A 25030-nucleotide genomic window follows, 5' to 3' on the forward strand; every position below is an offset into this window, starting at 1 on the left:
TTCGTTTCTAATCCATATTATTGAAAGAATATTCATTTTAAATCATGTTATTAAATCCAACACTTTATAGTGAATGAAGTTGAATCTCTTGGACTTTATTTGTGTAATCTAAAATTAGAGAATGTAAGTGATGGCTGATTGATTTTTTATTTGTGTAATATAAGATGGTTTTTCAAAAAATGTAATAAAACACGCCTTGATTTATTTATTTTTCTTTTGCAAAGTGAATGTAAACGAATATTTATTCAACAAGAATCTAAAATAAAGTACAACCACAATTAAAACTAATAATAACACATTGCATTATACCTACTTTGGCCAGAACCCAAAATCAGTCATTCAAGAGCAATACACCACGAGCAAACCACATCAAATACTTAGTATAAAAAGACAAGTTAATATAGTTATACAACACATTGCATTAGATCCTACTTTGGCTAAAGCCTAAAATCATTCATTCAAGAGTAATACACCACGAGCAAACTATGTCAATACTTAGTATAAAAGACAAGTTAATATAATTATACACACACCTTTAGTGTGGGTTACTATATACGGGAATATAGTTCAAAAAATTTTGGGGACACTAGATAGTTTAAGTAAGTAACTAATAAAGATAATAATTTTGGAGGATTTTAGGCTGAGTTAAATAGCTACGTATAGTGCCACATGGCACGTTTTTAGTTAATTAAGAGCGTGTACCAAACGTATTTCTAAGAGTTTAACGAATATATACTAGAAAAATATATACTAGAAAAATATAGTACTGTTTAAATAACGAGGTATATTTTAATATATACTAGAGAAATATAATTTAAGAGGGGTTTGAGGATACCGAATAGTTTAAATAGGTAACTGATTAGAGTGTTTTACGGTACTCACTAGAAAAATTCGGATAAGTTAAAAAAGTACTTATGTATTATCCTTAAATCTTTTTAATTTCATATATTAAAGTGGGGTCACCCACGCAACAAGTCGTTTAACTTGCAGATGCCACCCGTTCAGTATATTCCATCATCCACCTGCTGTGCCCCCCACTTCCAAAGTGGCAACTGGGTAAGTGTCAACTCTCTATTAGTATTGTTTTTCCCACAATATCCCATCTCTAATTCGTCTTAGTTTTGTTCAATTATTGGGTAAGAATCTTAATAAGTTAGATCTATAGCAGTCTTCGTCCGTCCTTTTACATTTGAATATCCATTGGAACTGTTCTTGATTCTTTTGATATTTTTTTTAAGAATTATAAACAATTTAGATGGTCTATTAAGAACATTCATCACTTGCCTGTACTGACATACGAAGCAATTTTCTTATTCAGTGTGGCAACTTCAAGAAGAAGTGTATATCCATACTTCATTTCCTTTGGATAATTTTTAATACCCATTTTCTGTGTGCCTTTATCTAATACTATGTGTCTATAGAGATTTACTTAATGATATATGGTCCATTTGAAGACGTTTATTGATGCATGAGTATTGGTCAATGTAATCCCTAAAATGGGTATATTGCTTGTATAATATGCAGTATAAAATTTTTTAAGCTATGTTCTTATTTATGCACTACATGTATACCCACCTAACAAAGCACCAACAACCCGGTGCACTAAACTCCCGCTATACGCAGAGTCAGTGGAAGGGCCGGACCACAAAAGTATGTTGTACGCAGCCTTACGTTGCATTTCTGCAAGAGGCTGTTTCCATGGCTCGAACCATGACCTCCTGGCCACATGACAACAACTTTACCAATTACGCCAAGGCTCCCCTCTCGTAAAGCTCCCTTCATAAAGCTCCAACAGCCCAGTATAAAAATTTATAAGTTGCCCCAAGGGCATTGGTCTAGTGGTAAGAGCACAACCCGTGTTGTGTGAGTTAGGTGTATGTGATGGAGCCCCATTCATAAAAAAATTACATTGTACATATAAAGCAAAATCCGTTTTGTGCCCCCCCCCCCCTCTCTCTCTCTATATATATATTATATTTTGAATCCCCTTGACACAACTCAAAAGCATAGCTAAGTGGTTAAGGGGGTTCAAAACCTTTATGATGTTGTTGGTTCAATTTCCACTAGCCACAATCTCTTTTAATTTTTGAACTTTTTCTTTTTTGAACCCCCTTAGAGGAAATTCTGCCTCGGCCACTAACCGCGGACAAAAGCTCAAGCGGAGAAGGGTAGAGCGGGGTGCCTATTATCCATCGAGTTTCGAACCGTGTGCCATTGGGCCTCAGGGATTTCTTTGTTATCAATAATAAAATAAAATTATATGTTTGTCTTTTATTGTGGACTTTACAGTTAACATGGATGTACATAAATACTTACATAGATTAGAACATGTGAAGGTATATGCTTTACTAGGAATGGTTAACAAGGCATGGGAAGATCTTTATTCCTAACTAAAGACATAAATCTGTACATGTGTTTTATTCATAATTTGTTTTGGTTATGAGAAGATCCATCTTACAAGCTTCATCAGTAGCTGAGATCCTGTACATTTGTTTTATTCAGAGTTTCAAGGCTAAAGACATAAATCTGTATTTGCAGAGGTGTAACTCCAAATAAAGTGATGTCTTCTTTAATCAGTCAAATGGTTCTTCCATCAAGTAATGGTTACAAGGCATGGGAAGATCCTAATTTTTTCAAGTGGAGGAAAAGAGATTCTCATGTCCCACTCCATTGCCATGAATCAGTTGAAGGTAATGCTCAATTGCATCTAAGGGAGTGTTCTTGTTTGAGTTCTCCTCTTATGCCTATCAATGATTTTGTTTACTGATACGAGTAGAATTGAAGCTTACAATGTTATTGTGACAAATAACTAGCTGTATTGTTCATTTATTTTGTCGATACTTTTTTTTTTTTTGGGTTGTTGCAGTTTACGTTCCTATTGCAGTGAAATTAGATGTTAATTTGAGAGAAGTAGCTGAGAGATTTATTGTTATTATTTTTTTGAAATCGCAAGAAGTAGCTGAGAGGTTTATTATTATTATTATTATTATTAATTTATTTTGGAACCAATCAGCACTAAGAAAGTGGCAAAGTGCTGTAACTGTATACACTATACTGATAAGCCACGTATCTTCCAGAAGAAGCAAAGAAATTTAGGAGAAGATAATTCCTGGAGCTTTCAGTTATTAGAAGTTTATTAGAAGTTATCTGTTTAGCAGTTTTATTATGGTTATTAGAAGTTATTGATCTTTATCTTAATAAGTTATGCACTAGTTATGGTCAGCCTATTATATAGGTAATAAATCCTGTAATGTGTAGGCATCATTATCAGAATCAAAACTACTTTATTCTGGAGCATTGTCCTCTCCATACGGACAACTTTATTGGTGTAGTTGTGTTTGAGATTCTTGCACAAACTATTGCCAATAATATTAACTTCTTTGCTCTATTTATTCTGTTATCTACTTCTGGTTTCTATCATTGGTATCAGAGCAGTATGATTTGCCATGGTGAACACATGGACCAACGCTTCCCACGGTGAACCCACCATTCCTACTTTTGATCCGATTTCCCAATAATTGACGACTATAGCAGCGAAATTGGATCCATAGATGCTTTAGTCGCTGATGTGGCTGCATTAAAAGCACAGCACAATGGAGATCACAGCAATAAAGGGAAAGCTAAAGCCACACCAGAAGAAGGTGAGGTTAACAACACTTGGCATCGAGAAATTTTCCGGCGCTCACAGACAAAGATGGAATTTCCAAAGTATGGGGGAGGAGATCCTAGAGGTTGGATTTTAAAAGCAGAGAAGTATTTCCAGTACAGGAATGCATGGTTGATGTGGCTTCCATGTACTTAGAAGGAGATGCAATCTTTTCGCTTGGATCAACAGTGAGCGAACCATTTACTATTGGGACGAATTGGTGAAAGTAATGCAAGATAATTACGGACCTGTTGAGTTTCAAAACCCCAATGAACATCTCTGTGATATCCAACAAACTGAAGTAGTGTTTGAGTATAGGCAAGAATTTGCAAAATGAGCAGTGCGTGTGCAAAATTGGCCAGAACACTGTTTGCTTGGAGTTTTCCTCAGTGGACTGAAAGAATAAGGCAATGAGTCTGGCTTTAGAATATGAAGGAAAACAGGGACCTATTCAGTCCAGTAAGGCACCCACTTTGCCTTATGTATCACGTCCTCCTTCAGTTGGGACATCATCTCCACTGGCTCGAGAATCCTTCGATTTTCTGTCATCTCGCCAACAAGTTACACGTCCTTTTAAACCACTAGCACTTCCAAACACTCGCCCGTTGATCCTGAACAACAAATTCGGCGAGACAAAGGCCTTTGCAATTGTTGTGGAGAAAAGTTTAGCCCTGGTCATCACTGCAAACTTGGGACTTTTGCTCATCTGGAGTTGATGCAAGAAGAGAACGACACACAAATTGTGAAAGATAACAACAAAAATGACATGTTTCCTATTCATATGGGCACAATTTCTCGAACTTCGCCTTGAGGACAAGTCGTCTTTCCAGGAGGGGAGGAGGGGTGTACTGATAAGCCACGTATCTTCCAGAAGAAGCAAAGAAATTTAGGAGAAGATAATTCCTGGAGCTTTCAGTTATTAGAAGTTATCTGTTTAGCAGTTTTATTATGGTTATTAGAAGTTATTTATCTTTATCCTAATAGGTTATGCAGTAGTTATGGTCAGCCTATTATATAAGTAATAGATCCTGTAATGTGTAGGCATCATTATCAGAATCAAAACTACTTTATTTTAGACATTGTCCTCTCCATATGGACAACTTTATTGGTGTAGTTGTGTTTAAGATTCTTGCACAAACTATTGTCAATAATATTAACTTCTTTGTTCTATTTATTCTATTATCTACTTCTGGTTTCTATCATATACAGTGTACAGGAATGAACCCAAAAGGCAAAAGCCTCCCTATCTATCCTTGGAGGAAATCTATGAATTCTAAAACCGATTCTTCCTCATTCATCGTTTCCTGCTTCCAAAAATACAGTAAAACCATACAGTTAAACTTTATCTTCAGAACTGAATTGGCTTTGTCTTCAAAAGATTTTAAATTTCTTTCTTTCCAAATTGTCCACCATATACAGCCAGCGATGATATTCCATATTTTGTTGCATGCCCTGGTTAAGGCCTCTTCTATTACAGCATCTGAGTAGGCCCTGTGCAGTTTTAGGAATTACCAAGCAGAATCCCAGGATGTTCCAAAAAGCTGCCAAAATAAGTGTAACAAGACAAAGCAAAAATAAATGACTACTTTCTGGGTTTTGTCACACAAGTACCATTTACTAATAGCCTCTTTTCTGAAGGTTCTCATGTGCAAAACAAGATATCTTATAAGGATCTTTTATCCTTCGTCGATATTTCCAAAACCAACATTAGCTTGGTTTTCTATTGTTGATAGAAACTTGTAGAATGATTTTTCAACGAAGCATCCTTTACTGTCCCCTTTCCAAATAGGATTTATCTAAATACCTTTATGATAGATTTAAGGAGCTTCTCTTCAGGTTAGCTTAGTGTTGAGATGAACTTAAATGTACTTTTGAGATATTATCATAAGAAATAATTTGGATTACTGTGATGAGCTCAGACAATACATTGCTGATTGCACTGATAATAGATTGGACTTCAAATTTTGAATTTTCTTTTCCTTTTGTTGCTTTGAATATATTGATGAATCAGAATTTGTGGTAGCGCCATTAAAATCCTATAGGGAGTGCTGGTTTTGCTTTCCTCACTTCTAATCCTGGTAATAATTGAGATCTGATACATGAAACAAGAACATGGAGGCCATAGTTTGGACAATTGACTCACTTGGCATAACTAACTATAAGGTGGCTTCATAAATACATGGTTGAGTTTTCGCCATTGGTCGCTTTTGATTGCCCGAAACAGCAGAATTCTCCATTCAATTGCTTCAAGCTCTATTGATTGTAGTGTTATCAAAGGCGAAAAACGCAAAAAAACTCTAAGGTTTGTTGGGGCTTTAAGCGCAAAGCGCAAATAAAGCGGGGCTTTAACGAAGAAAGGCGCAAATGGAGAAAAACTACAAATATGTATGTGTAGTCCAAGACCAATATCTATAAGCATGAATACCAAATATATGGACAAATAAATTGAAGAAAGTTTATAATAAAGTGAAATATCAATTGTTAGTGTCGCCTCTTCTGGATTACGCTCGTTAGCAAGGAAAAGTATGCCTTAGAGCCTTGATGACAACTTGAAGCGCCCATTAAGCGAGGCGAAGTGCTCAACATGTTTTGAGCCTTGCTTCAGGGCTTAAGCGCGCCTTAAGCGCGCCTTTGATAACACTGTTTGATTGTTTAAATAGTCAGTTCTGATGTTCTGATCCTCTTGAAAGAAAGTTGTTAGGTTGAATAGCGAGTTTGCTTGCTGCGACCTGCTAATACCCATATAATCCATGAGTAACAGATAAGTAGTCTTCCAATAGTAGCCATGAAGATCAATTGGAAGCTGCACACATCCAAACCTTTGTTATTTGTCAAGTAGTGTTTTAACAATTAACAGATAAGACTGAATGGTCTCACAACATGCTAGAAACTTACCTAAGATATCAGGGTCTCTGGCGCTTCCAGAGTCCTTGCACTTGCCAAGTCTTATTTTCTTCCATCTTCATTATCTTTGAACAAATCTTCTGTTCTTGACAGTACCCGCCATGAAGATTGTGCACTGTCATAGTGCTTACAACTCTTCTCCTGTTTATGTTAAATAGGACCATAATGCAATCCCGGGATCATTATGTTCTAGGAAAGTAGATGAAGCCTGATATTGATTTTGGCTTGTATAAGCGTGGTAGATGAAATGACCTGTTGAGTTAGCTGAAGCGAAATGACCTGCTGAGTTGGCTTACAAAACTATCAGATTTTAAGGTAAACTCTCAGGTGCAGGACAGGTTGGAATGGGGAGAATCCAAAGATAGAAGCTACACTGTCAAGAGTGGATATGAAAATCTATGCTACAACAAGGAATTGATGGATAAATGGCCATGGAAACTTATATGGAAGACCAAACTCCCTATAAAAGTAATTGGTTTTACCGTTTTAGCTGGACAACTTTGTACGAGGCCTGCCTTACTCAAGGCAACCTTAGCAGAAGAAGCATTCCTACGGTGAATAGATGTTATATGTGTCAAGGGGGATCTGAGAATGTGAGACATATGTTTCTTCACTGTACAGTAGCAGCTGGCATTTGGAGTATGTTTTTATCAGTTTTTGGACTTGCCTGGTTCATGCCTTGCAGTATTAAGGATGCATATGAGAGCTGGTGTTCATGGAGAGTTGGGAAGACCATCAAAAAAACTTGGGAAATGGTGTCTGCTTCTATTTTTTGGTTCATTTGGAATGAGACGAATTGTAGATGCTTTGATGGGATTTCTCTCCTATTCACACTCTTAAAGCTAATAGTATAATCAGCCTTTTTAGTTGGTCCAATCAGGTCCCTTTAATTGTATCTGCTCCTTAGTTATTCAGTAAGATTTTGTACATGAGCAGACACTCTTATGTTGTATATTTTTGCTATGCATCTTCTTGATGCCTTTTAATGAAATTCTCTTACTTATTTTAAAAAAAAACTTTTGGTAGTTGAAGAAATATAAACACCATAAGTTGTGTCACCTTTTGACTTTTTACTGATAGACTTGATTATCATTTTTAAAATCTACTTTATTGGATTATTTGTTTTTGATGCTCCGACGTCATAGCTTTTAATGATACTCTGTTGCTATTTAGGATCTCTGAGATACTGGAATGAGCACAGCAAAGTAGATCTATTGGCATCAAAATCAGCAGTTTGGGATGATGATGCTGTTTCTAGAGCTCTTGATTGTGCTGCTTACTGGGTTAATGGTTTACCTTTTGTGAAATCTTTGTCTGGCTTTTGGAAATTCTGGCTGTCTCCTGGCCCTAGCGACATTCCATTGAATTTTTATGATATCTCATTTCAAGATTCTTCATGGGGAACTATACCAGGTATGATAGAGCTCTACTCACTTTAAAAAAAATGGTACCTGGCTCAGCTCATAGTCCTTCACTGATCTTCAGTATCTTGAATGATTGAATTTTTTGAGCACTTATTTCTCCATTGCTATTAGTACCTCTATTGGTTGCGGACAGCCTCCATATTTTTTCCTTTATTAGGATGTTTTTCTCAATAGTAGATATGTTGGCTTTTGGAGATGTAAATTGTTGGACTTTACAAATATACGCTCAAACTTCTAAGGTTTTCATCAACTTGGTTCTCAATAAAACAACTAGTCGCTACTGTTCCTGATCTACCATTGGATTTCCTCAAAGAAAATGATGGTAGAGTGACAAATGTGATTTTACCATTTTTAACGGATTATGCGGCTTCCTGTTAGCTTTTCTTTTGCACTGCCCTTCTCTGTCTTCTTCATCTGCATTTCTCCTAACTTACGAGTATTAAACAAAATTAAACACACACAGACAACAACAACAACAATTTTGCCCCAATCCCAAACAAGTTGCAATCGGCTATATTTACACACTCATATATGTTCAAACGGCAAACTATAGAAGGCATTCACCATGGAAGGCCCATTTAGTGAAATAGCATGAACAAGTTAACCAAAAACCTCTCAGCAAATCCTTATGAAGCACCTTTAAAGTTGATTGATGTATGGCATTTTTTTCCTCAACACTTCCATCCTGTGGTAAGTAACACATCTAGGGTCAGACCTGACAACTAACAATTAACAATTGCTGTTGCTAGAAGAAGTGTGTATCACCAAGAAATGATTGGATGGTATTGCCTGCTTGCTTGTGGAGTTAATGGTTTTTGTTTCCTCGACCCGACCTACTTTGGAACCACTAGCCTGCTTGCTTATGAGTTGATATGGAGTGTAAAGCTTGCTTAACCTTTTAATCCCTGAAAAGCCCTTTACCCTTTTTATTTTGTGTTGGGTGATCAGAAAACTTGTGACTGCTTGATTCGGTGATACTCATAAGATTTGTCAAAATGGAGGATTTACGAGCCTTGAGAGGCCCTACCGCTTTCATAATGTTCACTAAAGTGTACTGTATGTTTTGGACTTCTGTTAGTTTTGACTGAACTCTGGAGCGATAGTCAACGGTGAAAGAGGATCCTTGTAATAGATCTAATATCAACACTCTTTTTTCTGAAAAAGAGTCTCTACACAAAAGCTAGGGTTACGAGAAGGGGAGAAAGAAATTTTTAAAGTAGCACGACTGAGAGAAGATGAGTAAGGACTTAAACAAGGTGAAATGTATAAAAAACAATTTTCAACAAATGTGACAGGGGATAATGAGATCAAAGAGAGACGGAGTGGCTATTTTGGTCAATTGTTAATTCGAGCCACGAGAATAATATTATGGATCTCCATACATCTGTGCATGATAGATGGGAATACACTGGGTTCGTTGTTGTTGTCATACATCTGTGCATGATAGAAACAATTTTAATGCATTTGAAAACTAATATCTTCAAATGCATGAAGCTGTCAAAACACTTTTCCTCACAAAACTAATCTATTTTTTCCCTTCTAATTGTTTGTTTATTTTTTTCCTGTTCATTTATGATATACATTCATGTTTATGCTGGAAACTACCTACTAGTAGACTTATCTGTCTTTAGCAGGCCATTTTTCTCTTTCTGACTTTTCTTTTGGATGGGTTTATCTTTCTAACTTTTGTGTTTTTCTAATCAATACAGTTCCTTCGAACTGGCAGATGCATGGATACGACCGGCCTATTTACACAAATACAATATATCCATTTGCTTTCAATCCACCTAAAGTTCCAGATGATAATCCCACTGGCTGCTACAGAACTTTTTTCTTCCTTCCAGAAGAGTGGGAAGGTGAGGTTTTATGCTTCTTCAGTTTGTGTCACCCTAAAATTTACTGCTTGTTTCCTATTCCAATCTCATCTCTCTTATAGATTCACCTATTTCATATTGTAGAGAATGAGAATTAGACAGAAAAGCTTGAATGATAATTCCCTCAAGCTTGGTTAGGAATTTATAGCTATTACAATGTGTACACATTTGGCAAGTGTATAGTTACAAAATAAAAATACTAATCAAATCCCTTCATGGCTAAGTAATAACAAGGACAGGAATAAACCAAGTTGAGAACGAGCTGCCCCCTTCAGTCACATGCCCTACGTTTGGACCAGACATTGGATTGGGTTGCCATCCAATCTAATGTCCATGTTCATCAATAAACCTAATGCTCCAAGGGTTAAAGATGCTCGAGGCGGGATAATTGGAGAGTAAAACTTTCTGGTCCCTTTTTATGGTATTTTATTGATTATTAAATAGTCCTTTGAGGATTGATCTTTACACCTTTGTCCTCAATCCTCATCACACTCATTACAACAAGCGTATGTGGACATTTGCATTTTCATTATCCTTTTTTTAAAGTAAAATGTGATGCATTTTCATTATCTTCATTTGGCTGCCAATAATGTTATGTGAGCTTCAGCTGCTTTTTTACAGGTCGCAGGATATTTCTACATTTTGAAGCAGTTGATTCAGCCTTCTATGCTTGGGTCAATGGAGTTCCTGTTGGATACAGGTTTGTGTTGCATTTTGATATCTCCAGGCTCTTTTTCTCTTTTCTAATTAAATACTTGTTTGATATCCCTATTTTAGGCTCTCATTTTTTAGTGGTCTTGCTATTGAACATATTATCATAGGTGTTTCTACATTGAGGTGAGTCATGTACTCTACTTTTTTGGCTTGTAATTTCCATTGGTGAAATAAGCAAGAGTTTATCGTTTTCCTTCACTACGGGGGAATCCTGCGAGAGAACCAAAGGCACACGTTCCCGAGCTTGAGATTGCACCCATTCCACGTGAGGTTCTTGTTCCCAAGACAGTGGTTGTTTCGTCCAAGCTATGTGATGAGTACTTATCCATTAAAGTTTAGGGTCTTTTGTGCTTATTGTTGTACTTTTGTGGTGAGTGTAGTGAGCTCTAAAAATATGACCTTTGAAGGAGGGAGAACCTGAACACAAGCGAACTCTCCAGTAACATCAGTTGAACATTTCAGCAGCACAAGTGTTTTGGCACCACAACGGCCTCGGAGCAGTGGTGCAACTTAAGCCCATTAACCCAACCAAGCTCAACCCTACCAGCGACCCTACGCTCCTTCACATGCCGAGAAGAGAACTTCGACGAGTTTACTATACTTGCCAGTTTGTGCGGCAGATTCTAACCACTTTCCAATGAGGTATTTACTGTTTGCATGTTGACTCCTCATATGGATTGACCCATTTGGCGTCGCCCATGTCTACCCACGGCAAAACGAGCAGATAGCAAAGCTTATTGAAATGGCTAGAAAGGATGGCTTTTTTTGAGCTCAAGCCATTTACGTACAAGGATGCTTTAACATGGCTAGTGCTAGACGTGGACGGAAGCTGTAGAAAATTGGAAAAAGAACCTATTTTCTGTGTGCCTCATGAATACTCACAGAAGATAATTTTTTTGATAACTTGCTTGGTTGAAGGCTTCGTTAAATGGTCAAATCGTCGGAAGTTGTGGTCTTCTGGGCAATGGAGGCTTGGAGAATTAAGAAGGGGCCTTAAGTTCTGGCTGATAGGGACTCCAGGTTCCTCTTTCGCTTTGCCAATGAAAAGGAAGCCAGGAGAGTCCTCTATGAAGGCCAAGATGGATGGGGAGATAATTCTTAAAATTGTGATAATGGAGTAAGTGAACTTTGTGTGTGGAAGCCCGGGCAACAGAGGAGAGTGGATTATATCATTAACATAGCTAGAGTTCCAACACATCTCTGGCGATGATAGGGAACGTATGTGAGGTTTTGGGAATGTCATGTGTAGCATGTCTAATGTATCTAGGATTAAGGTGTTGAGAGCAGAGGAGGGAGAAACCCAATTCGGTAGTTATTGAAGACGATAAGCATGGTTTAGGCTATGGTTGTATTGGGAGTTCCAAACCGAGATTTTTAGGGGAAATAGGTGATGGAGATAGGGATAACGAGCGAGGAAGAAGGGAGAAAGAAGAGGGAGTTAGGAGGAGAAAGGGAGATGACGTGGGAAGGAATAGAGGGTGAGGGGTGTTGAAGCATAATGAAGTAAATAAAAACCTAGCTTTATAATGGCTTAAGCTTTTAGATGAGATGGTAATACAAGTCAACATGGTATAAGAACAAGCAAAGGTCATACATATACTCTATAACAACTTAAGCTTTTTGATGAGATGGTCATACAAGTAAACATGGTATAAGAACAGGCAAATGTCCTGCGTTCAAGTTTCACCACCACCCATTATCAAAAGGCATTTCACATGCTTGATCCATGAAAGAGAATTATGCGTGCACGTAAGGGACCATGCGAAGACATAATTAAGTAAATAAAGGTATACTCTCTCTAAAAGTTGAAGACCTTTTAGATGAGATAATTACATAATTCTATAAGGGGAAAGATGGAAGAGGAAGGAAAACTCTTACTGCTCTAATATATTATAGAAGAGACGATAATGGCTAAAAAAGGTGCAACAGGTGTCGAGCTTTTTAATAAGTGGAAAGGAGAAACTTAAAACCAAGGAAGAAAAGACGGGAATGTCCATTGAATTAGTGAACCGCTTTAGAGTGCTTTGAAGTGTGTATACCAAAGTCACTAAATCCCTAATTAATCTCTTAATTAATTGGTCTAGTTGCCCTATTCCATTTCCAACTCAAATTCTCATTTCTCAAGTCAAATAATGGTCTAGAAACATTTTAAGTAGAGCTCGTACCAAATTAATAATGCCAAATAGAGCATCTAATCAAATACCCATTAAGAATTGTGTGTATTTATCACATTCAGTACATAGTTACGTCCGAGGGTTCATCATAAATCCTAAGCACAAAACTTAGCTACTCATGGAATTAAGAATTACAGGCATTCGGAATATAAATCCCATGAATGACAATGAGTAAGAGAGAAGAAATTGCAAACTAAGTATCCCATGCTTGGAAAACTTCTTCAATCTTCACTGTTAACTGATAAGTACCATTTCCGTGTGAAAGCTGATTGTTAATGGACCCTGGGCCAAACTCAACCCGAAAAACTAGTTCTAAAGGTGAGGATTTACCAAGACTATATAAGGAGACCAAGAAACCCAAATCCCACCGATGTGGGATTCAACATCCCCTCACGCCCAGGCCTGCAAACTGGAGCGTGGACAACATAAATGGGGGCCCACTATCGGTAACAATAAATTGGGATGAGACTGGTTCTAATATCATGTTAAATACCTTGGGCCTAACTCAACCCCAAAAGTTTGTTCATGAGGTGAGAATTGCCCAAGACTATATAAAGAGACAAAGAAATGTCCCACCGATGTGGGACTCAACACTGATCTTCTAGTACAAGTGTACAAATTTCTATTTATAGCGAATACTAATTTTTCACGAACAACATCACTACCCTTGCTAGCTCGGACAATTTTATTCTTCACGCAACGCGTGACTCTCCTTTCTAGCGTAGCTTCAGTTCTATCCAAGATTCATTTCAAATGTTCTGTCTTCTGATGGGTCCCTCACCATTATTTGTCGTGACACTTCTATAATATATGAAAGTGACTTGAAGTTTCTATCGTCTAAACACACAGCGCCTCACTGTTCTTCTAATGCGCTACATCACGGCTGCTGAATACTTTGTGGAATTTTGGCTTCTTCCAATGCAGTGTTTCACTTTCTTTCATTGTTTCCATCAACACTGTTGAAGGTAAGCCACTCTTAACTTCGCATAGGCCGTAAAGTTGATCTTTTCTTCTTTGGTAGTCCTCCTTTTTAAAGCTCATTTCCCTCTTAGAATTCCATATTCAATATAATTGGAAAGTTGCACATAGATATTCTCCAAGATCATGAATCTAAGCATATTGTAGGCAGAGAGTTGTGCTGGGGGAATTGGAATCCTCCGAGAGTCGTTGTGACTTTGGATATTGTAGGCGGATTAGAGTTGAGGAGGTCGAGGGGGCTATGCGTAAGATGAGCAGGGGAAAAGCTACCGGACCAGATGAAATCCTGGTGGAGTTTTGGAAGAGTACGGGCAGGGCGTCTTGAAATGGCTCACTAGATTATTTAATGTCGTTTTAAGGACGAAAAAGATGCCCGATGAATGGAGGTAGAGTACGATGGTTCCTGTGTACAAGAACAAGGGTGATATACAAAATTGCAATAACTATCGGGGTATCAAGATGCTTAGCCATACTATGAAAGTCTGGGAGAGGGTGGTGGAGCTGAGGGTGAGGAGTAGTGTGTCTATTTCCGAGAACCAGTTTGGATTTATGCCGGGGTGCTCGACTACGGAAGCCATTCACCTTGTTAGGAGATTGATGGAGCAGTATAAAGAGAGGAACATGGACTTTCATATGGTTTTCAACGACGTAGAAAAAGCCTATGATGAAGTCCCGAGGGAGGTCCTGTGGAGATGTTTGGAGGCTAGAGGTGTACCTGTTGCTTACATTTGGGCGATTAAGGACATGTATGATGGAGCTAAGACCAGGATAAGGACAGTAGGAGGGGACTCGGATCGCTTCCTGGTCATGATAGGGTTGCTCCAGGGGTCGGCTCTTTGCCCTTTTTGTTTGCTGTAGCGATGGACGTATTGACGTGCCACATCCAAGGGAGGTGCCGTGGTGCATGTTATTTGCAGATAACATTGTATTGATTGACGAGACGCGAGGCGGCGTTAACATGAGGTTAGAGATGTGGAGGTAGACCCTGGAGTTTAAAGGTTTCAAGTTGAGTAAGACTAAGACAGAATACCTGGAGTGTAAGTTCAGTGGGTGACTTAGGAAGTGGAAGGGGAGGTGAGGCTGGATTCACAAGTCATCCCTAGGAGAGGAAGTTTTAAGTACTTTGGGTCTGTTATACAAGGGGATGGAGAGATCGACGAAGATGTCACACATCGTATTGGGGCGAGATGAATGAAATGGAGACTTGCTTCCGGTGTATTGTGTGATAAGAAGCTGCCAGCAAAACTTAAAGGTAAGTTCTACAGAGCGGTGGTTAGGTCGACTATGTTGTATGGGGCTGGGTGTTGGCCAGTCAAGAGCTCCCATGTCCAGAAGGTGAATGTAGCAGAAATGTGGATGTTGAGATGGATGTGCGGGCATACAAGGTTAGATATGATTAGGAATGAAATTATCCGAGACAGGGTAGGTGTGGCCCCAATTGAGGACAAGATGCGGGAAGTGAAGCTTAGATGGTTTGGACATGTGAGGAGGCGGAGCACAGACGCTCTGGTCAGGAAGTGTGAGAGGTTGACATTGGAAGGCCTAAGGAGAGGTAGAGGTTGGCCGAAGAAGAATTGGGGTGAGATCATTAGACACGACATGGCACAACTTCAGCTGAGCGAGGACATGACCCGCGATGGGAAGGTGTGGAGGTCGAAGATTAGGGTAGTAGGGTAGTTAGTTTAGTGTTCTCCCTGTCATACCGGTAGTATTAGTACATACTTTAGTATTCTGTTGGCATTAGATTTCTAAGACTACCAGTCATTTCTTTCATTGCAGTCACCTGATTATTTGGTTGTTATTTATGCTTCTTTTACATGCCTTCTAATTGTTGCGCTTCTTGTTTTTCTCTTCTTTAATGTGGTGCTTATGCTTCTCTGAGCCAAGGGTCTATTTGAAACAACCTCTCTATCTCCACAAGGTAGGGGTAAAGCTACGTACACACTACCTCCTCCCCAGTCCCCACTATGTAGGATTATACATTATATTGGTTTTTTTTTTTTTTTTGTTGTTGTTGTTGTTATCATCATGAATCTAAGCATAGGAAAGTGATAATTGTGATGTGAAAGAACCATAAAATACCTAACTTATCAATTTTTAAAAGCATGCCCTATTCATTTATTTCTTGTATTTTTGTTGATAATCACTCTCTTGACTTTGACTCCTAACGCATTCCAAGTACATGGATTGTTTCTGGGGTTCTTCATTATGCTATCAATAATGTTATATATCTCGACGACTCCATTTTCAGCTATGGTGATATTTACTTGCTGTTTGATTTTTACTTGTTTTCATTTGATTTCGAACTTGGTACAGTTATGATGTTATCTCATGCTGAACTGAGAGGCTTGAAGCTAAAGTACAGACGAAAGTCTCAGTTACATGGATCTTTGTAATGGATGATTGATGTAACTTTTATTGAATGGTTCAGTCAGGATAGCAGGCTCCCTGCCGAATTTGAGATCACAGGTTTTTGCCATCCATGTGGGTCGGAGGAAAGAAATTGTCTGGCTGTTCAAGTGATGAGATGGTGTGATGGTTCCTATCTTGAAGATCAGGATCATTGGTGGTTGTCGGGCATACACCGCGACGTGCTTCTTCTAGCAAAGCCTAAGGTGTGAACTTTTCCTTTTAAATGAGTTTCGTATTTCCTCTTTCTCTGGAACTATTTTTGGAATCTGGATACTGGAGATGATAAGAAAACTAACTTCCAAGGTGTTTTTCTGAATGTTAACGATATAAATACAGAAAAAACAACTGTACCCCCTTTTGCTAAAGACTTACCTCACATCCACTGACTCCAGCTACTTTGTCCTTCTTATCTTACTTGCCTTCAGTATGATCACCTTCTTTGTGTTCACCACCTTCCGCTTTTTCTCTTCCATTTTATCCGCCTAGGTGAAGGCAAAATCTCTCCTTATAGAAAAAGTTAAAATGCTCTCCTTGCCAAAACCTGCAAAAGGCTTCCTGAGAAAGCAATTGTTTCAGTTCAGATTATCTAGTATCTTGATTTTTTGGAATGTTACTGCTTATATTACAAAGAAAAAGTAATAAATACAAGCAATAGAAATAACAAGGAAGAGTCACTTAAATGATGAACGTGAATTTGAATAAAAGTAGAGGTAGAAATAAATGGTGGCTAGGTAGAGGCGGAGCCAAGATTATAAGTGTATAGGTTCTGAATTTTAAGACAGGAACGCGACATCAAGCTAATATACAATAATAACAAGACAAGGAGCGAGTACCAATATTTAATACTCCCTCCGTTCCAATTTATGTGAACCTGTTTGACTGGGCACGGAGTTTAAGAAAAAATGAAGACTTTTGGAATTTGTGGTCCTAAACAAGTTAAAAAGGGCCCTAGAGTATTTGTGTGGTTATAAAAGCTTCTCATTAAGGGTAGAATTGTAAGTTTAAGCTAAATTGTTTCCAAATTTAGAAAGGGGTCATTCTTTTTGAAAGGGACCAAAAAGGGAATAGGTTCATATAAACTGGAACAGAGGGAGTAGTATATATTCAATAAGTAACGAACCATTTAAACATAATATATGAATTTTAATATTATCATACAATTGCATTCGATGACCTGTCATATTTTGTAGAACGATAAATGATTGCAGCATTAGGCACTTTCAAGTTTCAAATATTTCATTCTTTATATATCGACCAAAAAGGGAATAGGTTCACATAAACTGGAACAGAGGGAGTAGTATATATTCAATAAGTAACGAACCATTTAAACATAATATATGAATTTTAATATTATCATACAATTGCATTCGATGACTTGTCATATTTTGTAGAACGATAAATGATTGCAGCATTAGGCACTTTCAAGTTTCAAATATTTCATTCTTTATATATCAAACTAAACAATCATTTAAAAAGTTATTACCAATGCAAGTCATTTTTAATAAATTTCATTTAAAAAGAACACTTTTCATCGTTGCATTAGCGACATATAATATCAAACATAAACAAATAAACAAGTCTCCATATCTTGTGCATATTTGATTTTATAGTTCACTGCATATGATAGTAGCTGCATAGAAAAACTTTGTTCCTTTCCTTTATTTTTTCCTTATTGATATGAATAAGGTTCTGTTTTAGCTAATATATGAAGAAAGTTATCAGATGTGCAAAGTTCCCTCGCCAGCTTAATGCGCACATCCTTTTCTAGTCTAAACAAATATTGCTATACAAAACGGCCCTTTTTTTTTAAGAAAACTATTTGTTGTCTACCCTTACAAGTTGAATATCTCACTTTAATTTGATCTTGCATCATAAAAAAAAATAAAAAAATTGAAGATTTAAATTGCTTAATATTTGTCTATTAAACTTGTGAGGCCATGCATAATAAACTATTAAAATTTATGAAAATCAGAAATGAAAAAGAATAAAATATATGGTCCCTAGCCTCCGATTAATACACAAATCATATTCACATGGCAATGGTGAGACACAAAGTGAAAAGACCGGTTTAAAATTTTAGGGGAAGCACTGCATGATAATACAAATATAAGATTCAACCTTTGGAATCAAAAGTTTTAAAATAAAAGTAAAATCTACGTAAAAATTAAAAGACAAAAGAAAGGCAAACAAGAAAAATCAGTGATTGACCTTGAAGAAAAATGTGACCAGCTGAGGCTTTAGATTGATTTTGAACAATGCCAATTTTTTGCTAAAACCCTCTCTCTCTCACTCGCTTTTCTTTTGATTTCGGTATGGTCAATTGTCAAAGAATTGAAGGACGGGGAGATGGGCCTTCTTTGTTGGAGATTCTGTCCTTTTCTTCTTTGCCTTAATTGGTTTGTGGTTCTTTTTCAAAAAAGAAAAGAAAAACATCGTTAAAAAGGACAAGTTGGCAACACATTTTGGGAGACTCGAACCCACATGGGTGACCTTAGAACCCAGAGCCCTTATCGCTGAACCCAAAGCCTCCTTGTTGCTGGGTTCGGTGTTCAAAGATTATATAGGTTCAGTGAAATTTTCAATAAAGTTACTGGGTCAGTAAAAAAACCACTAGGTTCGCCCGAATCCACACTCATTACTGTAGCTCCGCCCCTGTGGCTAGGTATGGATTTAGCCATGGTAGAGTACAAATGTGACTTGGAAGTCTTGAATTATGACGTGCTCGAGGCACACTTAAACCCTGAAGTTAGGTGCAATTCATGCTGGGCTTCGCTTCGGTTTGGTGGACTTCAGTGTAATTGTGTTGTACCAATGGTTCAGCACTCATAGAGTCCATCTGATAGAGGAGGGCAGAACTAAACAATGTAGCTAGCAAAGTAATGTATGAATTGATAAAAAATGTTATGGATGATTATGTTAGTGAGCACAAGAAATTAGAAATTTAGTGTAAGAAAAGTAAACACAAAATTCAAAGGGAAAACTCAAAATTACATCTTTGCATCTGGATCGGAATGTTTAAATGGATTTGAAATTGATTGACCTGGTTTTTGTTTGTACTCCATCCAGGAAAGAATGTTAATATTATCATTTGGGAGTCAAACAATTATTTCTTTGATTTGTAACTTTTACATCCACTGAATGCTTTCAATTGATGATATTCCACTTCATAAAAAAAACAATTGTTTCTTTGACTACAAGAATTTAAAGTTTTTGAATACTTTAAACTTTAAAAATTGTGTTTTTTTAATATGTTTATGTAGCTTCTAAATGTGTAAAATTTAACTCCGAAAAATTTAAGAATCATTGTCCCAAAATATACATAAATTTAGGTGCCGCTAGGTTGGTGTTGTAAGAGAGTTGATCTATGAATAAAAATCAGCATAATATAGTACATTGTTTGATTGGTGTTTTAAGGAGAGTTAATCTTGGTATAGAATCCAGCATAGCATATAAAATGTTTGGTTAGCTCGTTGGCTTTCTTCTTTTCTTCATACATAATACCGACATAAATTAATGAAAAATCTATGTACTTTACGTGGGGTAGAATGTGGAATAAGCCTATGGGTATTAAATACTACATGGATTAAAACATTAAAATGACAAAACTAACCTTCATAATAGTGAACAAGCTTTTCCTTTGCAAGTAATTTTTTTTTTAAAATTATACACTATATATTGATTTGTAATAGATCAAGCTAAATATCCAACAAAAAAAAACAAAAAACAAAATTCCAACAGTATAGCCCTTGCATAACTACCTGCATTGCTAATACCTGCATTGCTAATTCCTGCATAACTTGTATCTAAACCGAACGACCCCTTAAATGTCTTCAGTTGATGAGTTTTAGCTGCTGTGACTTCGTCTGTAGCAAGAATGGGGATCCTTCCATTAAACTAATTTCCTGTTTTAATGTGGCACACTAAATAGGTGAATATGCTATGACTGCTACTTACCGTTTGGTTTTTAGAAAGCAAAAGGACTGCTACTTATCTTTTGGTTTTTAGAAAGCTAAAGTTATGGGAAACTAAAGTTAACTATGGTAAGACTGTAAGAGTTGATTCCCCCAACTTGCTCGGGAGGCATAGTTGTTGTTGTATAGTAATAATCGATTACCCAATAGTTCTCAAAGTTAAAAAACGCATAGACTTTTCCTTTTCAGCTATGTTGCTCGGACTCTCCGAAAATGTGGCCGGATATGTGTCGAATCCTCCAAAAGTAGTGCATTTTTGAAGGATCCGACACGGGTGCGGCTACATTTTGGAGAGTCTGCGCAACATAGCTTTTCAGAAAATGGACTTTATCATGAGACCATCCCATTAAATATTGATATTAAATTTGGGATAAGGGGAGTAGGAATTTACTAATGAGATGCTTTATTAGCAATAGCATGTTGCATTTGCTTAAAGTGCAATACCAGAAGTGTCAAGATTGACTTTTCTCTCCTTGAATCAAGTGTCGGAAGGTTTTGCTATCTCTATCGGGAAATGATGCAGTTCTTTTAGCTTGAGAATCAGTCCTAGTCATTTGAACCATATTTATTTCTGTTTATCCTATGCAGTTTTTCCTCTTTTTCATTACACTTTAGGCAAGTGTATAGGAATCGTGGGAAGTTTGTTTTATTAAGACTTTATGCAATGTTTTGGTTGAGAGCAGCTCATGTCCTTTTTACCATTCTTTATATCACCATGACTGACTTGTTCTCCCTCTTAGTGTTTGATCACGCCCAACTCTAGTCCTAAAAAGGATAAGCGGTCGCTGCAAATATAATCCGGTCTAAAAGTCTGGAGTCGAATCCCACAGAGAACTAAGGCTTAGCTGTATCTGTTTAATATCACCAAGAAGACAAGATTGAAAATAAATAAACAGCTGAAAACTAACTATGCTTGAATTGTAAACAATTAGAATAAAGGTCTAAAGTAATGGTTTCCCCCGTTGTTGATTTCCTTGGTTGTATGTTTCTTATAGCGTTGACTTAGTTGCCCCTATCAATCATGAACTCTCCAGCTATCATAAATCTCTCTCAAGCAATTATGATAATTTACTAGACGCACTCTCTCAAGCTACGCTAGCTAGATTCGCATTACAGTTTACTTAGATCGCACCCGAGGTATCGTTATCTCTAATCCAACCTCTAAACCCTCGGTTATGACTCTCGCCTATACTCCGGGAGTGATGTTGTTCAAACAACTACCTAAATATGTACTCTCTCTCAAGCAGATACATAATAAATAGGAACGACTAATTGAGGATCCTTTCAATTAACAACAATCAAAACATAGTTGAACAAATATAGGTTAAACTAATTCAAATCTATATTACTTATAACAACCAATTCATCCCCAACGGGTTTCACCAAAACCTTAGATTAGAAAAGTTGGCTACTCATGAAAATAACAAAAATCACAAAAGAATTCATATTCAAAAGTAAAAGAACAAAGAAGAAGATTAAAGATTGATGCCCAATGATCCTCCTTGCCTCTTGCCCTTCCTTCTGATGTTTTTCACTTCCAAAAATCATTCTCTCCTTTCTTGGCCGGCTTCCCTCGTTTAATATAGGGTTTAGGGCTTAAAATTCCGTGTTTTGCACTTTGGTCCCTGAAGTTTACGCGTCCTGCCGCGGTCCTACCGCGGTTACGCCAGGACCGCGGCCAGAGTGGCCTTCAGAATCTGCAGCAGTGTTCTGCCGCGTCAGGTCCGCAGTCGCAGTTTCAATCGCGTTTTTGATCCTGTTCCGTTTGGAATTTGGAAAAACGTAAAACATGAAAGTTGTATCCCTTTGAGTTAGCTTTCCAACCATATATTGTGGAGCCCAAATGGAGTTCTGAGCGAAAAGTTATGTCTATTTTACTAGACAGTGCGCAACATGCCTCCTCGAGTCTTCGTTCGTACTTAATTATCAAATTTGACCCCCGAATACGATCCCGGCTTAATTCCTTGGGCTTTTACTCAGACTTCAAAGCTCCAAATCACTTGAATTCATTCCATAACATCTATATAGCTCGAAATCACTCCTACAAGGCATAAAACACACCGTTAGTGCAAAACACTAGCTATTAAAGCGCAAACTCAACTAAAGTGCAGTAAATTAGAGTGTAATAAGCGACTAAAATATGCAATTATAGCCTATCATCAGTGTTCTCTGTCTTTTATTGGAATTTCTCTGTTTTGGCTAGGTCATCGCTGACTTCTTACCTATCTTTTCTGATGCAGACATTTATTGCCGACTATTTCTTTAGAACAAACATGGCCGAAGATTTTTCTTATGCAGACGTAGAGGTAATCATAGAACGCCAATGGCTTCTTATATTCCCTTTTCTTTTTCACTGTCCTACTTGTGCAGTAGATTATACAAAATGTATACAGTTTTGTCACCGAATTGTGGAAATTTGCTGGAATTTAGAAACCATCATCACCCTACTAGATGCGGAGAAGGCAGAGAGGCAGGTGGCTGAGTGAGAAAATGCGTAGAGATCTGAATTTTTGCTAATAAATGTTAAGCCTGATAGAACCTTTGACTTTTACTTTATTTGTTTTTGTTTTTTTGGATAACCGAGAAATCTCCGAGGACTAGTGGCGCATGGTTCAAAACTCAGTGGATAATGGATGCCCCTCTACCCTTCCCCACTTAAATACCAAGCTTTTGTCGGAGGTTTTAAACTCGTGACGTGCGCCTATTCCACATACCACAAGCTGCATTCTTACTACCAGACCAAAGCCCTGGGGCTTTACTGTGTTACTTTAAAGTGTTATTTTTGTGTGCCAATATATCTTGTCAATCTTTACTAGCATCTCAGGTTAAGAATTTCCCCAATGTTTTACTAACTTCGGTTGGTCCTCATTTCCTGGCTGATTCTTTTGTATGGACATTATGATTTTGTTTTGACTTAGAAGAAAAATGTAAGTTAGTCCATATAGGAAGTGATTATAAGGATAACTTTTGCTATGTCTTTATGTTCACATTGTGTCATGCAGCACACAACCAATTTCCATCAATTGGTTTCCCTTGTTATTGTTTCCTTAGTGAAGAGGATCAAAGTCTTGTGCTTCTATTTTGTTACCTTACATACTTTCCATTTATTTTTATTTCTGTTTTTGCGAAATTTATTTTCTTTTATTTTTCTGGGATGCGGAGGTAAGCGCGGGTTAGGCCTTTTTGGTTGGCTTTATTTTGTTCTTTTCGGTTGGCTGCTGACAAAATAAGTAATTAAATTCTCTTGCCTATGTTCGTATCCTGCCGGTCAACAGAGTTATCTTAAAATGTGGACATGTCCAGAGATTGGATCTCTTTAGTCAACAATAGCAACTGAGCCTCAATCCTAAGCAATTTGGTGTCAGCTATATGAATCCTCACTGTCCATATGTAGCTCCATTTAAGTTTATCTCTGTCCAATATTATTCAAGTTAAAATAAAAATTAAATCAAAAAGCACTAGAAGTTCTTTATACTTTTTACTAACATATAAATCACAATGGTTATTTCATGAATTTGAAATTATTGTTACACCGTTAGTTTTAAAATCCATTTCCTTCATCCTAATATTTAGATCTACTTTGACTTGCACGGACTGTAATACTGTAAGAGCAAAATGTTTGAATAGATTGTTCTTGTTTTATTTTGTTAATATTTTTGCTTTTGACGAAGTAAGAAATATTTGAATAGATTGTTATATTGAGGAGAAGTTTAAAGAAAGTTACTAATGTAAAAAGTACAATACGAAAGAATGCCACTTCAGATTCAAATGAATAGAGTGCTTGATTATTCCCTCAAGCTGTTGGGTTTAAATAACCTTTGACAGAAATACAAATAAAGGACTACAATTACATGCCAACAAAATCTCCTAATTACTTAATTATATGGATTTGTGTGATTACATGGATTTGTGTATATTTTCATATTTACATAGTATTAATTCTTTCCATATTTAACACTCCCCCTCAAGTTGGAGCGTACAAGTCATATGCTCCTAGCTTGCTACAGATATCGCTAATCTTGGATCCTCGGAGTGATTTTGTGAGGACATCTGCTAGTTGGTCTTTTGAGTTGACAAAACTCGTAACAATGCACCCAAACTCAATCTTTTGTCGAATGAAGTGACAATCTACTTCAATATGCTTCGTTCTTTCATGAAATATTGGATTTGAAGCGATATATAATATCAAAAATCAATTTCATCGGCTTGTCCCCTCCAATCTTTAACTCCCGTAGAAGTTCCCCTTTAGCCATATAAGCTTGCAAGTGGCCAATGCCATAGCCCGATATTCTGCCTCTGCGCTTGACCTAGCCACCATATCTTGCTTTTTACTTTTCCAGGATATTAGGTTGCCTCCAATTAAAATACAATAACCTGAAGTGGACCCTCTATCAGAGGGAGAACCTGCCCAATATGTATCAGAATACCCAACAATGTTTGCATGTCCCTTGTTTTCATACAATAAACCTTGTCCCGAAGAACTTTCGACATATCTTAGGATGCGAATTGCTGCATCCCAGTGACTGTCGTAGGGGGCTGGAGAAACTGGCTAACCACACTTACTACAAATGAGATGTCAGGTCTCGTGATTGTAAGATAGTTGAGTTTGCTAACAAGTCTTCGATATCTTCCTGGATCTTTTAGAGGCTTCCTTTGTCCCAAAACAAGTTTAGTATTTGGATCCATGGGACTGTCCACAGGTTTGCAGTTCACATACCATTGTCTTCCAAAATATCTAAGGCATACTTCCTTTGTGAGATGACAATGCCGCTGCTAGATTGTGCCACCTCAATGCCGGGAAAATATTTTAGTTTGCCCAGATCCTTAGTCTGGAATTGACTTGAAAGATGTTGCCTAAGTTGGATAATACCTTCATGATCATCACCTGTGATGACAATATCATCAACATAAACAATTAGAAAGATACATTTGC

The 25030-nt window shown here is 37.3% G+C and overlaps 1 protein-coding gene across 4 annotated transcripts in view; it reads left to right on the forward strand.

The window, feature by feature from the left end:
• The first annotated feature begins 974 nt into the window (after window positions 1-974).
• LOC109236510 (beta-galactosidase) overlaps window positions 975-25030 on the forward strand; it is a 34376-nt gene continuing 10320 nt past the window's right edge. Inside the window, exons 1-7 of one of the 4 annotated variants that reach the window (XM_019402701.1) lie at window positions 975-1056; window positions 2539-2690; window positions 7724-7963; window positions 9684-9830; window positions 10470-10548; window positions 16146-16329; window positions 22338-22403. In XM_019402701.1, the coding sequence (XP_019258246.1) occupies window positions 2561-2690; window positions 7724-7963; window positions 9684-9830; window positions 10470-10548; window positions 16146-16329; window positions 22338-22403 (846 nt within the window). In that variant the 5' untranslated portion in view covers window positions 975-1056; window positions 2539-2560. Of the gene's footprint in view, window positions 1137-1237; window positions 1341-2502; window positions 2691-7723; window positions 7964-9683; window positions 9831-10469; window positions 10549-16145; window positions 16330-22337; window positions 22404-25030 lie in introns of those variants that run through there. The other 3 variants (XM_019402702.1, XM_019402703.1, XM_019402704.1) reach the window with 3 other exon arrangements.

The sequence above is a fragment of the Nicotiana attenuata genome, unplaced genomic scaffold (genome assembly GCF_001879085.1).
Source record: "Nicotiana attenuata strain UT unplaced genomic scaffold, NIATTr2, whole genome shotgun sequence".
Classification (NCBI taxonomy): domain Eukaryota; kingdom Viridiplantae; phylum Streptophyta; class Magnoliopsida; order Solanales; family Solanaceae; genus Nicotiana; species Nicotiana attenuata.